A 17,770-nucleotide genomic window follows, 5' to 3' on the forward strand; every position below is an offset into this window, starting at 1 on the left:
CATCACTCAGTGTTTTGTAATAAACACAGTGATCGTATTCACTCCGAGTAAATTTTTGACTCACCATCAAAGAATCAAATTTTTTATACCACTGCCTAGACTACTGTTTCAGGCCGTACAACGACCTCATTAACCTGCGAACCTTTTTCTCTACCCCTTTAACTTCGTAGCCCTCTGATTGTTTCATGTAGATCTGCTCTTTCAATTCCCCGTGCAGGAATGCAGTCTTAACATCCATCTGTTCCAGTTCGAGATCGTATTCGGCAACCAACACCAACACGAATTTGATAGACACTGTGTTTGAGCCCAAGCCTAACCCATTTACTTGAATGGCTGAGGTTTTTATTTTTATTTTTATTTGGGGCGGGTGGGGGGGGGGGGTTGAACCCAAGCCTAACCCATTTACTTGAATGGCCCACACAGGAGGGATGTGATGAGGTCAATCCCCATCTTCTTCAGGGAATAACTACTCCAAATTCACGGAGCTCTATGGATTCCTCACAGAGATTCTTCGAATCTACAAGGGATAAAAATAGAAATAATTTCTAATAAATTTGAAATAAATTGATTGATGATTAAAAAACAAAATTACATCCCTTTAGATAATGAGATCAAACCTATGATGGAGTTTGAGACTCAAACAACCTAAAAATGTGACTTACTATAAATAGTAAACTTACAATTTATTTATAGATACTCTCCATTCCTATTAGACTTCATAGTTTTTGGACAAAAATAGTATCCAAATTAGTCTAACTATGATTATTCTCATAATTTTTAAAGTCATTTTCATGTTGGGCACAACTCCTACAACTCAAAGGATCAAAAGTTATATGCGAGCTAAAACTTACTATTTATAGTAGAAACGAAAATAAAGGGACTTTTGACCATCCATCTGATGGAATCTCACAAATTCGGCGTGGGCAACCCAGCGTAACGGGGTTGGTTGGCTAAAGTAGCTATTGCTTCTTCTGCCCCAAAATCATATATGATATGTCCGGATCATTTTCGCCTCCAATCGGGCCTTCTCTCCTCCATCTTTGCCATGAAAGTGTTGGCGACCTGCTCTACATCAATCCACTATCCATCTGGCATAGTCCATGTGGAGAGTGAAAGTGATGGTTCTAGAGAGGAGAAGTTGAAAGAGAGAAATAGAGAAAAAAGAAATGACCATAGCCACAGAGATAAAAGGGAAGGCTCACTTTTTTGGGTTTTGTGGCTTACTCTAGTTTTATATCAGCTTCTTATTTGGGATGTTGTCTAATATAAGACCAAGCAATAAATATACGGATGGATGTTATAAAGTCATCATGGTAGATCCCATATAGCTTTTGTTGGATGGCTTCTGATAAGATTGTCGTGTGATCTACACACAATGTGAGCAAATGTAAGAGTAGGCTACTTGGCATGCAAAAGAAGAGAAGGTACAATTCAAGCCACTCGTTGAGCTAAAATCCATCGCAGATTTTCAAGTTCTAGAAATAAATCTCATTCATTGTCCCATAGAATCTTTGTGATCTCAACACAAAACAACATTTCTTGTATACCATATGTATCAAATACACAACAAAAATAACATCTTAAAAAGAAATTACATGAGAAATAATACTTAGAAAGTCCACTATCTTGCATTCAAGGAGTGAAGTTGATGTTGTACACTGCCTGTTTGCTTGGGTAAAATAGCCCAAAATTCCTTTCAATGCCTGGTGGCTGCTTCTCATTCTCATTGAACAAGGCAAATATGTAAGTCTCAATGGGCTTCCCAGGCCTTTTCGGCGTCCCACGGCCCACATGTCGAATCAGGTTTGCATTATACGTCTGCGCGTTCCCTATCGTGGCCGCAAACCCGCCTGCTGACGGCCAACCACTCTCCGATATCACAATCTCCATGTTCGAACCAACCACCTTCTCCACAGCCGAGTGGAGTGTATCCACCATTGCATCAAACAAGTTCTGATACTGAAGTGATCCATCATACACAACAACCGACGGTGACGTGAATAGCGCATACGGTAGCGCAATGTCTCTCGGGTTGTCCACATAGCTGAAGTAGGTATACACATTAGCCAGGAGTGGGGCGCGCCGACTATTTATGAAATGGATGATGGAATTCAGATGCTGGGCCGCCTCAGCTGAGAATGAACCTTGTGATGGAGGGTAGGATGGCTTTTCTAGGACACCCATATGGATGGCTGTGGAGATCTTGATCTGATCGAAGCCGGCCCGATCGAGCGCGTTGTACATGTTTTGTAAGGCATTGAGTATGTACTGGGCATTTGGACCGGGGATAACCTCATTGCCTACAGCAATGTACTTGAATCTAACAGCAGGCCAGTATGGTCTGATATGTCTATCGAGCCATGTATGAGCGTAGGAAGGGTTGGTGGCCATGTCTCGGAGTTCTTCATTGGGGACGCCTACGATGAGTTCGATGTTGGAACCACGGAGGGCCTCCAGTACAGCTTGATCTGGACCGTAGATTCTCATACGTTGAATGTTCTGGGACTTGTAAAGATCGACGACTTCTCGCGCTGGAGGTAAGTTGTTTCCCAGCATTCCATAACAAACACCTATGGATTGTGCTCCTGTGTTATGTTAAGATACACAGATTTTAATCCTCAAAGAAAGAAAGCCAATGAATTCAAACACTTTGAAATCAGTATCTTCGTCAATGTGTTTCTTATTTTTTGGCACATCTTAGTTTTGGATCGGCTTAATTTTTAAGTTCTTTAAATCTTATGAAGTGATAAATCTTGTAAATGGGATAGATTCCTTGAACATGGAACTTGGGCCTCCACGTCTACCTGCTACCACCGTGGTGGTAGTAGTACTAAGGAGTGCAATCGCGTGCCACTACTTTTCTATTAAGACACAGCACACACATCCAGAGGAATGCTCACCTGGGCATCAGTTCTCATTGTAACTTTTGACAACTTTTTCAGAACTCATCTCCCATGGTGTGGTATGAGCGTAAAATTTAAACCATACATGTGACGTAGCACCTCATGAAACACTTAGGGCCCGACTTTAACCCTGATCCAAAACTTTGATCTGCTATGGAAAAATGAAAATGTTTTCTCCCTTATTTTGTCACTCTCTTTTGCTATGGCCCACCAAAGTTTTAGATTAGGGTGAAAGTTGGGCCTGCCCTAGGGGTTTCATGGGATGCTACATCACATGGACAGTATAGATATTACGCTTATATCACGGGAGATGAGTTCTAAAAAAGTTCTCACAAGTTCTCATGAGAACTGTTAAGCAGGTGAGCATTTGTCATGTGTGTATGTGTGTGTGTGTGTGTGTGTGGAGAAGGTATATGACGATTGATGACATTCAATGGTAGACGAGTGAATTTCAATATATTGAGGTCATAGGTTCGAGCACCCATTCCGTGTGTAAGTATTAAAAGGTACGTATAGTCATGTGGTTCTTAATGAAGAGGAAATGAGTTACATGCATGCATGCACCCCAAGAATCCTTCTAAAAATTATAGTGAAACAAGAAAATTAGAACGACATCTTCAAGATAGAAGACTTTGATGAGCCTTAATTATATTATTCATTGTATCTTGTGTGCTTTTATTGTATTTATTCACCATTGAAGTGAAGAAAATATGCAAGAAAATTATTCAAATATCATTTTTGTCAACATTAGCATGTCATGATTTGAAAAGATGCAATGTTAGTCAGATGAGTGACAGAGGTCAGGTTTGTTTAATAGCGCATGTTAAAATCGATTTTCAAAAGATTCATCGGAGGTTTGCATCTGAACATTATTTCCTATCAGTTGAAAGTTCAGATGTCTCGCCCCTATTCTATATTACCATATGTGCCTGTGTGTACGTAAGTAGGTTCTTACTAACTCTTTTTTTTTGGGCCACCGATCAAGAGGTTATTAGCTCTCGATGATTTTCAAGGCACCTGCTAGTATATCTCATCAGATAAAACGGTTTGGATCATTGAACCATGGCCCACAAGTAAGGAATCATGTGTATTTTATCAAACTGTACCATGTGTTCATAGGTGTGTGAATGTACACGTGTGTCAGAGAGATGTGCATGTGGAGTGAAACTGAGAGAGATGCATGTGGGTCGAGAGGGAGAGAGAGAGAGAGAGAGAGACCTGCTTTTTCTAAGCTCCCCATGAGTAGCCCAATAAGAAGTATTGTAGCAACCTCCCATATGTAGCCACTTACAGTACTGAAGGTAGCCATTGTATGGTCTAATGTCTTTCATCTTTCTCAGATGGCCCCTTATATAGATATAGATAGACGGTGCATGTCATCAATCAAGCGTGTGAACCCAACTTCATCCTGACCAGTCAATCACGCCACAGAAATTTAAATCACGTCATAGAAATTTAACTCCCATCCAAGGGTTTAAGCGCAAGCAGTCAACGTTCCCTTCTTTGGAAAAATCGGTCTCGAATTCGGTAGTGACCCCTCCAGTACCGAGCTTAGTACTTGTCGGTACTGGTCAAAGCTCTGTGGGCCCCACCATGTTGTATGTGTTTTATCCTCATCGTCTATTCATTTTGCCATCTCATTGGATCAAGACCCTAAAAATGAGGCAGATCTAAAGTTAAAGTGGACCACACAACAGGAAGGAGTGGGGATAATGATGTCCACTGCAATCCAACTGGTTAATATACTCACATAAATCTGGTTGAAGGGAAGTACAAAAATCAGCTTGATCCAAAGCTTCCGTGGCTCACAAGAATTTTTTTAATGGTATGCGTTCAATCCACACTGTTTATTGTGGTGTGGTCCACTTGAGCTTTGTATCTGTCTCATTTTGTCTTCTCATGACCTAAAATGAGATAGAAAATGGATGGACAGCTTGGACAAAACACACACAATATGGTGGGGCCACAAAGCTTTGATTAATCTGACCAATACCGACCATCTAAAGAGGAGACGTCACTGCCTAATCCGAATCCGAGAAAATCCAATTCAATCCCCCTCCGTGAGACGCGGATTAGGTACTACCATTGCCCGTTTGGTGTTTGTACAGGCGGGGGCTCCAAGGGCCCGCCGTGATGTATGGCTTTTATCTGCACCGTTCATTCATTTTTTTCAATACAATTTTAGATCATTATACCAAAAATAAGGTAGATCCAAGCTTATGTGGACCACACCAAAGGAAGTAAGGGTGTAATGACACCCACCGTTGAAACCCTCCCAGGGTTCACTGTGTTGTTGATTTGCCATCCAACCTGTTCATAAGGTCATATACACCTATCAGCTTGATTCAAAACTTATGTGGTCTCCAAGATTTTTTTAATGGTGGAAATTTAATCTCCATTGTGTGGTCCACTTAAGTATTGGATCTTCCTTATATTTGAACACAAAACCTAAAATGATATATAGATAAATGGATGGACGTTGAAATCCAGACACCAAGATGCCTCTTGAACCCACAGCTTATCCTTAGCTCCGAACAGGTGGGGTGGTACAAATCCGCTTCCTTTTCTGTGGGCTCCCTATGGTCGCGGATTGGCTACTGAGAGGTTGAGTAGCTAGACCTCTACTGAAATGACGCCACCAATTCTGTGGGCCCATCATGATGTATGTTTTGTATCCACGCCGTCCATCCATTTGGAGATGTTATTTTAGTGTGAAATCTAAAGAATGAGTCACATTCAAAGCTCTAGTGGACCCAACCACAGAAAACAGTAGGGAGAGCAACACCACCATTAAAAACTTCTAAAGGGGGCAAAAGTTTTCGATCAAGCTGATATTTGTGTTTTCCCTTCTTTAATGTCTTTTTCAACGTTTGAACAGGTTGGATTTCGAAAAAACATTGTGGTAGGCCTTAGGAAGGTTTTAATTGTAGGCGCCTCAATCTTCCCGCTGTTTTCTGTGGTGGGGCCCACTAAAACTTTGGATCTACCTCATTCTCTGAGTAATGCATTAAAATAATATCTCCAAATGAATTGACATTGTGGATACAACACATACATTACAGTGGGGTCCACAGAACTTGGTGACGGCGAGTCTCGCTATTCAACTTATCAGTATCTAATCGGCGTCCGCTCCCCATTGCTTTCTTTGGAAGCGGACTGAATGCAGCACCAGCCAGAGGGACATCCCCGTGGCACTATCTGGCTTAAGCTCCATGGGCCTCAGTATGGTATATGTGTTTTATCCATGTAGTTCATCTGTTTTATTAACTTATATTTTAAGGCAGGGGCTAAAAATATAGCTCCAAAGCTTAAGTGGACTGCACCACAAAAAACAGTGGGAATTGAGTGCCCACCGTTGAAAACTTCTTGAAGCCACCCACAGTATTTTATTTTCCATCCAACTTGTTCATAAGATCATACAGATAAGGATGAATGGAAAACACAAACATAAACCCCACTGTTTGTAGTAGGATAGACCACTTGAGGTTTCAACATACATTATTTTTTAGCTCATCCTAAAATGAACTAGCAAAATAGATGAACAATGCGGATAGAACACATACATCATGGTGGCCCCTATAAAGCTTGGGCCATGTGATCATGCCATCAGATAGAGTTGGACACGGGATGACTCGACTCGTCCAACTCGGTCAAACTTGACTCAATCCGACTCAAGTGGGTGAATCGATTCAAACCGAGTTGACTTTGTCCAATCTAAACTCAACCGAGTAGAGTTCAAGGTCACCCAGAAGCTCTACTCCACTCGACCCAAAATCCAACTCGGTACTAACTTGTCTCAATCTAAAACTCGAGTCATATATATATATATATATATTAAAGAGAGAGAGAGAGAGCTTAAATCTGACGTTTCAGATTTGAGATGGTGAGTAGTTGATGGAGAGGCTGCAATTCTGACAAGCACACCTATCAGCCCGTGGATGCCCATTGCACCTGACCTGACTTTGTGCCGACTCAATACTTGTAACTATGTCAAATTCGGTGTGGATTAGTCCAAGCCAAACCCGGACTCAGATCGGGTCAGGCATACTAGACTCCGTATCGAGTCGGGTCGAGTTCGGGTCAAGTCTATTTCACAACTAGACTGAGTCAGGTCGGCCCTAACTCAGTCCGACTCAACTAGATGTCTGGCTCTAGCTAACACTGGAATATCCAGTTGAATTATGTAGTAATGTATATTCTGTTGAGAGAGAGAGAGAGAGAGAGAGAGAGAGAGAGAGAGAGAGCCGTCATTATTGTAAGAGTTGCTTCTTATCTTTTTACCTTTAAGCATGGTAGATTGGTGTAAATATGTGAATCACTTACCCAAAAGGAATTATGTAAATATCTGTGCTGTGGTTTGCATTTTTTTTTTCTTTTTATCAATATTGCTGTGTGTGATTGAAAAGGAATCACCACCCAACACTATCCCCATTGTTTTCAGTGGTGTGGTCCACCTGAGTTTTGGATCTTCTCATTTTTTGGCTTCAGCCCTAAAATGAGCTCACAAAATTGATATTAGAAAGAGTGGATAAAACACAAACACTGTGGTGGGGCCCGCAGAGCTTTGACACCAGCTAGCTCACTAGCCAATGTCTCCTGATGGATGTGCTAAGAGGTGGCAGTGAATCAGGTTATAGGCCGAGTCATGGGATCCTGTTTTAGCAAATGCTCAGATCAGGGTCAACCAAACCCGACCATTTTAAAAAAAGCAGCGCGACAAATATAAGGAATGATGTTGTACAAACCCTAGATTACCATTGTTAGATAGCTCTTAATTAATGGGATCGTCGTGTGGGCTACACCCGAATGCAATGGGATGTAAGACAGGTCTACTCACGAGCGGGTCCTTTCATTTCCCACTTAGCCAAAATCCAAGCCATACCTCTTTTATAAGAAATTTCAATTACCAAACTATATTGAAAAAATCATTCAATTTCCCGTAGAGTCTTAAAGGCCACAACTGTCCTAAAAATACAACTGCATGGGCAGAACATATCCATTCGATCTGAACGGAAACAACATAGCTTTTATTCCATAAATGTGTATCAAATACATATGAAAAATGACATCTTAAAATGAAATCACGTCAGAAATGATACTGAAAATTCCATCATCTTGCATGCTAGGAGTGAAGTTGATGTTGTATACTGGCTGTTTGTTTTGGGTAGAATAGCCCAAAATTCTGTTCAGTACCTGGCTGCTTCTGATTCTCATTGAACATGGCGAATAAGTACGTCTCAATGGGCCTCCCGGGTCTCTTCGGCGTCCCACGTCGAACATGCTGGATCAGGTTTGAATTATATGTCTGTGCATTGTGTATTGTTGCCGCAAACCCGCCTGCCGATGGCCAGCCGCTCTCCGATATCACAATCTCCATGTTGGAACCAACCACCTTCTCCACAGCTGAGTAGAGTGCATCCACAAACGCGTCCAACAGGTTTTGATATTGAAGTGATCCATCATGCACGACAACTGACGGCGATGTGAATAAGGCGTAGGATAGAGAGATGTCCCTTGGGTTGTCATCATCGCTGAAGTAGGGATGCACATTGGCTAAGAGCGGGGCCCGCCGGCTGTTTATGAAACTGATGATGGAATTCAAGTGTTGGGCCGCCTCTGTTGAGAATGAACCTTGTGATGGAGGGTAGGAGATTCCTAGGACAGTTGAGTGGATTGCGGTCGAGATCCTGATCTGATCGAGGCCGGCTCGCACAAGCGCATTGTCCATATTTTGCAAGGCATCAAGTATGTAGTGGGCATTTGGAACGGGGATCACCTCATTGCCGACGGCAATGTAGCTGAATCTAACAGTAGGACAGTAGGGCTTGATATATCTATCAACCCATATATTAGCATAGGAAGGGTTGGTCCCCATCTCTTGGAGTTGGTCGTTGGGAACCCCGACGATGACTTCGATGTTGGACCCACGAAGGGGCTCGAGAGCGGCCTGATTCGGATCATAGATTCTCATCCGTTGGATGTTCCGGGACTTGTAAAGATCGACAACTTCCTGAGCCGCAGGTAAGTTGTTTCCCAGCATTCCATAACAAATGCCAAGGGATTGTGCTATTAGTCATGGTTATTTTTGGGTCATTTGATTATGATCGTTTGACTTTTGGGCCGTTAGCCGGTCGAACTTTATGGGCTGGGTACGTCGGGTCCTACCCTATTGAAACGTTCTAATTTACTGGGCCTGGACCCGGCCCATTATAAGTCCATCCCCTTTACCTTTAACGGTAGGAAAAGTCTGGTACAGAACCTCCACACAACAATGGCCCCACATACTGGATGATCAAAGCCATTCATTTGGTGGCCCCACAACCATCCCGCTGATTGGTGAGTGGTCCTGGAATGTATGGCCCAATCAACTTACGGTCCGAGCTTGGGTTTAACTTAATTGGTAAGTTTCTACCCTACAAATATCCGTTTTGGCAACACATGGATCTTCTATATAAACCGTTGGTTTTCATTTTTCTAAATATATATTTCTTTATGCATGTGTGGCCCACCTGATCAACGAATGGATTATGAACATTTATCTTCCGAAAGAGGGATTTGATCATTTTCTGGGTCGGCCTTGCCAGACCTGGCCCAGTGGACCTTTGGTGGGTCCACAGTGGCCTGAAAATGAATAGCTAATTTATGTTGAATGGTATGGCCCATCTGTAGTGGGATCCAACAGTTGAAAGTTTATAAGAGAGTGGACACCTTGTACGGAGGGGATGGGGGTGGGGTCCAGGGTGCATTTGGTGATAAACGGACCCTGCCCGGCTCAGGAATCAGGTTGGTCCACTTGTCAGGTGGGCCACAATGAAACAGGAATACGCAGATTACTATAGCGCACTGAGTAAATTCTATGGACCCCACCGTAATGCATGTGCTTATCCACGCCGTCCATTCATTTTACCAGCTCATTTTAGGATGCTAGTCGAAATTAAATCACATCCAAAGGCTCAAGTGGACCACATCACAGGAAAAAGTGGTATAATGATGTCCACCGTTGAAAGGTTCCTGGGACCAACGATGATATTTATTTGTCATACAACCTGCCCTAAAATGATCTGGTAAAATGGATGGACGGCATGGATAAGAGACATTTATCATGGTTGGGCCCACAGGGTTTACTTTGGACCGTCTGGATTGAGAGTTATTATAATCTTTCCTGTCAACAAGTATCTATCTATATACCACACCATCATGTGTGTGCATAAGATATAATGAATGGGTCATTTGATTATGAGAAATTATATACGGGTTTTCAAGTTGGGTAATCCTGGCCATTGGTATATGGTGTCCCCATATGGCTCAAAGACATCCTTGATAAGATGTCCCCATATGCTATTAGTCATGGTTATTTTTGGGTCACGTGCAATCCACTTACTGGATTGATCTGATGGGTCCACTTGGACTAGAAACCGGAAATGTCCAATTAATCTAGTAAAAGAAGAAGAAGAAGAAAAAGGTTATTAATGGCTTAGATTGCATAATCAATGAAACTTTCCCACGAGGGGCATCCATATTAGGGCAATACATCCATGGTGAGGCCCATCAGATGAACGGTCTAGATGACCGAACAATGAGCCCCATGCACAGTAATATAATGATTCCTCACTAGTTGCAAGAAGGGTGGAAATGGTCATGACAAAACTAAGAAATGAAAAACATCTATCAACCCCTTTGATCAAGTCTAATATCCTTACTTTTTAGTATATCTAGCGGTTGACAAAAATATAAAAATAAGAAGCAGGTGATAGAAAATGAAATGAGCAACTTCCTTCAAAGATCTCCTCTAAGAAAAGTAAAAAAAACTACACACATACACACTCTCTCAAATGCCTAAGCTTCTTTTAATGAAAAAAAAAAAAGCTAACTTATAAATAGCAATTAACCAAACTTACTTATCTTAAGTAAAAAATTTAATTGTTGCCGTCATTAAAAAAAAAAAACTACTTCCGAAGTTGCATCCGAACGGGCCCTAACCGACTTCCTAGATCATCATACGGTGGGCCCCACTTGTGGGTTGCTCAAGGCTTGAAGATAGCGAGAGGATTAGGTTGATGGATTAACCAGAAATTAAATTGTTCAATGAATCAAAATGAAAATTATTTGATTATATGATTATATGATTGGTGGATATTTATTTTAGACGGTTAAAGTTGAAATATATCCATTAGTCCTATTCAACAACTAATAGCATCAAGTAGATGTGGTGATCCTAAGCTTCCTATCAATACCATAAAAATGGACAACCTAGCTTGACAAGACAAGATAAAATAGGTCCAATAATCATCTTAAAACATTCAGTAGATAGATCCAACTTTATATGAAAAATGACATCTTAAAACGAAATCACATCAGAAATGATACTGAAAATTCCATCATCTTGCATGCTAGGAGTGAAGTTGATGTTGTATACTGGCTGTTTGTTTGGGTAGAATAGCCCAAAATTCTGTTCAATACCTGCTGGCTGCTTCTGATTTTCATTGAACATGGCAAATATGTAAGTCTCAATAGCCTTCCCAGGTCTCTTCGGAGTCCCACGGCCGACGTGCTTGATCAGGTTATTATTATACGTCTGTGCATTGCCTATCGTCGCCGCAAACCCGCCTGCCGATGGCCAACCGCTCTCCGATATCACAATCTCCATGTTTGAACCAACCACCCTCTCCACAGCTGAATAGAGTGCATCCACCATTGCATCAAACAGGTTTTGGTATTGAAGTGATCCATCATACACAACAACCCCCGGCGATGTGAATAGGGCGTATGGTAGAGAGATGTCCCTCGGGTTGTCGGCGTAACTGAAGTAGGTATATACATTGGCCAGGAGTGGGGCCTGCCGGCTGTTTATGAAGCTGATGATGGAATTCAAGTACTGGGCCGCCTCCGCCGAGAATGAACCATGTGATGGAGGGTAGGAGATTTCTAGGACAGCCATGTGGATCGCGGTCGAGATCTTGATCTGATTGAGGCCGGCCCGTGCAATCGCATTGTACATATTTTGTAAGGCATTAAGTATGTATTGGGCATTTGGACCCGGTATTGCCTCATTGCCGATGGCTATGTACCTGAATCTAACAGCAGGCCAGTAGGGCTTGATGTATGTATCAACCCATGTATTAGCATAGGAAGGGTTGGTCCCCATCTCTTGGAGTTTGTCGTTGGGGACGCCGACGATGACGTCGATGTTGGACCCACGAAGGGCGTTGAGAGCGGCCTGATTCGGATCATAGATTCTCATCCGTTGGATGTTCAGGGACTTGTAAAGATCGACAACTTCCTGCACTGGAGGTAAGTTGTTGCCCAACATTCCATAACAAACACCTATGGATTGTGCTCCTGTATCATGTTAAGATTCACATAATGAGATTTTAATCCTCCAAGAAAGAAAACCAAAGAATTCAAACACTTTGAAATCTGTATCTTGATCATGGGTGACCAAAAATACCATTTTATGATCATTTTGTAATGGATGGTGGCCCACCACGCCACATGATTCTAACAATCTTCTTATGAAAAAGAATAATTGGAACAATCCAACCGTTTTCTAATATATTTCCATACATCTCTCCCTTCTCGACCATTGTTCTAAAATCAACTATTTTGGAGCTTTCATATGAATGATTTGAATGGCATATACTATCTTGGTGAGCCCCATACACAATTGATGATGGACGTCCCGTCCCAACTCTTCCTCATCGTGTGGTCTACCTGTGTTTTGAACCAACCCAATTATCCGCCTCCAAGATGAACATCAAGTAGTCCACCTAATGGACGGCTTGGATATCATCCATGTTCTCCCCCTTAGTGATTTTAGTAAGACTGAGGACTACAATTCAAGGTGGCCCAAATAGTACAAAGGACAAGAAATGAACTAATAGAACAAATCAGAACAATCCAAACATATATGATATCTTGAAGGATCGAATCCGTGATTAATTAGCAAAGGTAAATTACACTACTTCACAATCAGACCGTCCCTAGCATCCCATCATGTGGATCAGAAGCTGGTTTAATTTCAACGGTCTGGATTGAAAGTAATTATAATTTTTCCTAACATACAACACCATATCATGCATGTGTATGTTTGTCTATGTGTGTGTGTGTGTGTAGAGAGAGAGAGAGAGTATATATATATATATATATAGAGAGAGAGAGAGAGAGAGAGAGAGAGAGAGAGCGACCTGTTCCTAGGATTGCTGTGAGCAATCCAAGAAGAAGAAAAAGGGCAGCCATGTAAAGGTTGGGAGATGTAGCCATGAGTAAAAGATATCTGACCACTCATTTGAAGGCCTCTTATATAGAGGGCTGAGGTTGCTTTCCTTCGTAAGTAAAAATTTTTTTTTTTTTTTCATTTCCTTCATAAAAAAACAGGACGGCTGCGATTCTTTGCAACTTTGCAGCAGCCGACACGTACTATTACTTAGTCAATCCCTCCTATCTAACTAACTATTACTTTGTTGGCAGCCAACCTCATTTGGGTCAAAAACCACTTTCATCTGCACGTTTGTTAACTTGGCATACTGTCTGTGATCTGAGCCGTTTATCATGTGGCCAGTACCTGTTGGCCATGCCCCACGTTGAAATCAGGCCAGTTAGCTAACATGTGCGGTTCCTCTGGTAAGTTTATTGGTATCTAAGATCTGTACCGTTCATCAGTCAGGTCACGAGGTGATATGCCTTAACATGTAAGGCAATCTACACGTGTAGACGGAAATTGAGGCCTTCTTGTCACGTACGTGTGTGGCCATGCTCATGAGTGTACTCTCTTCCTGCTTTTGATAGGGTGCATTCGTTGTTACATAGCACGCATGATGAACGCTTTGGATCTCGCACACGTGTCCACGTTAAGGCACGTGTGGGGTAACTGTGTTCGTCATATTTCCACGTGGTCCACGTGGGCACTTGCAAGTAGCATTTATTTTCAACGGGCAACTCTATTTTCCTTGTTGGTGGGCCACTGCCAAGGGCAAAGGGAACATACCGTATACAACGTATTTCCATTATGGGGAATAGTACATTGATGGAGCTTCAAATTTGTGTGGTACAGATGGGTTTTCAGTAGCAAAATTGGAACCTGTTTATTGATCCGAACCGTTAAAATGATGGGCCTCATTGTGGAAGGCCAATTGACCGAAGATTCCCTACAATAGAACCGTAGCTATAGATAATATGGCCATTTTCATCATCATTGTTCCATCTTTCTTTCCTGACCGTCAATTTGTTTGCCACGTATTGAAGGGTAGTATTTTTCCACAAGGGAGATTTTTGGTGCATGGCCCACTGACAGTAGGGCCCACAATCGTTATAGTGTGAGCCATTGATGTATGGGGCCCACTTGCACAAGCTGAAAACATGAATTGCGCCGAACAAATTTCCACGGGAGCGATGTCTAGTATCCTTTAAGTGCCAGGGTCTATTGAGTGCGTGTTTTATGTATAAAATTACAAATTAGTAGAGGCTTGATAAGCCGACAAGCGACTAGAGCTGATCTCATTAGGGCTGAAAGTAGGGCAGGTTGAACCCAACCTACCTGTGACCGACCCGGCGTTGGGTTAGATTTAGGCAAGATGTATCGAGTCCAATCTCAGGCTTGGGCTATACAAACACCAACCCGATAAATCTTGGTTCAGGCTCAGGTTGAGGTCTTGGGTTGCCTGACTTGACTCGACCCGAACCCAATCAATATATAAATTACTTATAAATTATAATTGAGTTTGGATCGTATGAGTTGAAGACAGGAAATTTCGGTGTTGTCGGGTTTGATTGGTCCGCATCAATTTTTATGACTCAAGCTAATAAGAAATGTTGGATTTCTCTCTCCTAATTAGATTGTGTGCTACACAACACGGCTTTTATATGAATAGTTGTCCTATATTTTAGCTTGTTTGTTTAGAATAAATGAAATTCTTTATGATAAATAACTACATATATAATTAATATATTCATAAATATAAAAAATAAGATGTGTATTAAAATATAATAAACAAATGCAATCATTAAGATATTAGCATGTATCCACCCAACCAAACTCGCTTGGGTTGGGCTTGGGTTGAGAATTCCCAACCTGAGGTTGGGTTGGGTTGGGTTTGGGTTGAGGTACAAGAACCTTGGGTTGGGCTAGGGTTGAGCACCAACCCGCCCAACTTTCAACCCCAGTTCTCATCCCCACGCGAGCACACGTGCCATGGGAACTTCCCATGAGGTCGAGCTGTGTGGGCTCCTCCATGATGTTCAACACTGTGCATTTGATGGGTCCCCGTTAAATGATAGGATATCCCAAAAATCAGCCGTATATGGAACTCAGGTAGGCCATACCATCTAAAATCATGTGAAGACATGCCTAAAACATATAAAAGCTCTTAGTGGGGCCCACCTAAAATTTGTATGCGTCTGAAACTTGGTTTAACCTATCATCCAAGTGTGACGCACACAATAGATGGTCTAGATTTGTGAAACATATCTCAGCGGGCCCAAAAAATGATTATGAATGTTTTAATGGAGGGTAGCCCCTCTCAACTTTTGTATGTTGTGTGGCCCACACAAGTCACAGATTGACTTGATTTTTAATCTGTAGGTCCATCATGGAATGGTGCATCTGACTGATGGGGTAGATGTTCGACACGCATCACAGTGGGCCCACACAACTTGACCTCATGGGAAGTTCCCATGAGCTTGGCCGCATAGAACCTTTTCCATATATATATATATATAAGGCTTCGAGTCAAGCTATTATCCACCTAGCAGATAACTACCAACTTAAATGTGAATGTGATATATATCCAACCCTTTCAACAGATTGGGTCTGCTATGAGGATCACTTAATCAGCCCCACCAGCTCATGAAGTTGGTCGTTGGTAGAAAATAATGCCTAACTATTAATAAATACCACAATAGAAGGGTCACCCTCTCTATAAGTGAATATGGCTGATTCTGTCATGATAGGGCAAACTTATTGGATGGATTGGATGTTACAAAAATAAAGGTTGAGTGGATGGTGACTTGTGATCTAACGTAGTTAAGCTTGAAACCTTGTCATACATATTTAATGTATATTGATTATTTGAGAAAAACAAACTATTGTTGATAAGACATAAATGCTAGACAGGCCATTTACACACTATTCATCTCTTGAAGTTGTGCATGTGTGTGCAATCTAATCAATCCATCGATGGGCCCAACCATGGAAATGCTATGATCATTTGTTCCAAATTCGAACTATAAACATAGATGCAAAGCCCTAATGTTAACACATACACCATCTTTTAATGGCTTGAGCTTTTAGAGCAAGTGGTTGCATGATATATATAAGAGCAAAAGGTTAAGTGTTCAAATCCCGATGGAAACAAATATGCATGCCCAACCAGTTTAGACACTCGACTCAACTCGAAAAAGCTTGATTCGACTCTGTTTGAAGCCAAGTTCAAGCCGAGTCGATTTGATTTTTTTTTAGCTCAAAAAAAATTCAAACCAAGTTCAAGCTTGACTCGACAGGGATCGAACCCCAACTTAAATCGAACTTAGATCGAACTAGTTCAATGACTTAGTTACTTTGATATTGATGTTGCTCACCAAGTGTTCAATGAAATGACTCAACGAAGTGTTGGTTAGTGGCAAGGAAGGTATTTATATGAAACAAATATCATTTTTTCTTGATTTTGATGTTGTCTAAAAGGTATTTGATGAAAATACTTGTAAACAGTTACACTGTTTTACACAATGAGAAATTGAAAGTGCAAAACATATGTTTGTGAAAATGCCGCAAAGACTCAATTTTGGCTCGAACTTGGCTTGAACTGAACCGAGCTGCTGACCGAACCGAGCCGCTCAAAGACCGGGCCAAGTTCGAGATAGGGTCAACTGGTGGCCGAACCGAGTCAAGCTGAGGCCAGCTCGACTCGGTGTACACCCATAAGTGTCCTTCTACCCTTGCCCAGTATATTTTTGTGCAAAGCTCCACCCACCCTACACGTGCAGGAGAGTGTTACAGTATGGGGTAGACCGTGCCGATTTTTTTAAAAAATTTAGTTTTAGTGTCTATTAAGCCTGATCAAGATGTATTTTCCATCAATAGGTAATTTATGTTATTGTATAGAAAGCTGCTTTTTCATTGTCATGCCTTCGACCGTAATAAGGTAGTGGAATTCACATTAAGACCGAAGGAGAATCATGTAAATCTCTTCTCTATAACTTACATGTTTTTTCTATTTTCTTTTTATTATAATATTCTTGTGTGTGGTCAAGTGCATATCGTTCTCCAAACAGTGGCTTATCCTTATTATATACTATAATTTAGTATAATATTTCCTCAAAACTAATATACTTTTTAGAATCAAGTATATGCCAGACTTGTTCTCAAAAATTGAACGGTAGAGCAAAACAAAACTAACGGTCTTCCATATGCAATATTCACATGTGGGTCCTCTTGATAAGGATACACCCGAACGTCCGGTCAGGATATGTTTACGGAGGTAGGTACCTGACCAATGGACCCGATCTTCAATACAAGTGCCACGTTAGCACGTGCGTGGAGAATAGCCCCTTCAATCTATCTTCGCGCAAATCGCCTTAGAAGACACGTAGGCATGCGGTAGAGGAGAGATTCATCAACGGACTTTTCTTTTTCTTTTCGCGTCCTCGAGCTAGTGCTGTACGTCGGAACAGTAGATGGAGGAACACAGATCTTACTGTGCACATCTTCACCGATATTCCACGTGTGAATTTTTTTGTCGAGTATAGACCGTTGATCAACCTCCCTTTCACCTCTGTTTAGATCATACAATCATCCTGACTGTTGTATATGATCACCGTCTGTGGGGCCCACTCGATGATTGGTTCAGAACATGATGTGAGTAAGGATGCAGGGA

General features: G+C 41.6%; 2 protein-coding genes and 1 pseudogene across 2 annotated transcripts; all 3 read right to left on the bottom strand.

Annotated features, from left to right (window-relative positions):
* Positions 1-1,528: 1,528 nt before the first annotated feature.
* LOC131250870 (glucan endo-1,3-beta-glucosidase-like) lies at positions 1,529-4,208 on the bottom strand. The gene is made up of 2 exons (XM_058251249.1): positions 4,122-4,208; positions 1,529-2,585 (listed from the first exon to the last, which is right to left on the bottom strand). Exons 1-2 carry the CDS (start codon positions 4,141-4,143, stop codon positions 1,633-1,635), a joined length of 975 nt encoding a protein of 324 aa, XP_058107232.1. The 5' UTR covers positions 4,144-4,208; the 3' UTR covers positions 1,529-1,632.
* A 3,765-nt stretch (positions 4,209-7,973) lies between these two features.
* Positions 7,974-9,306, bottom strand: LOC131251889 (lichenase-like; annotated as a pseudogene).
* Positions 9,307-11,158: 1,852 nt separating this feature from the next.
* Positions 11,159-13,191, bottom strand: LOC131250869 (glucan endo-1,3-beta-glucosidase-like). The gene is made up of 2 exons (XM_058251247.1): positions 13,088-13,191; positions 11,159-12,242 (listed from the first exon to the last, which is right to left on the bottom strand). Exons 1-2 carry the CDS (start codon positions 13,161-13,163, stop codon positions 11,242-11,244), a joined length of 1,077 nt encoding a protein of 358 aa, XP_058107230.1. The 5' UTR covers positions 13,164-13,191; the 3' UTR covers positions 11,159-11,241.
* Positions 13,192-17,770: the final 4,579 nt, after the last annotated feature.

This window comes from Magnolia sinica, chromosome 7, assembly GCF_029962835.1.
Source record: "Magnolia sinica isolate HGM2019 chromosome 7, MsV1, whole genome shotgun sequence".
Classification (NCBI taxonomy): Eukaryota; Viridiplantae; Streptophyta; class Magnoliopsida; order Magnoliales; family Magnoliaceae; genus Magnolia; species Magnolia sinica.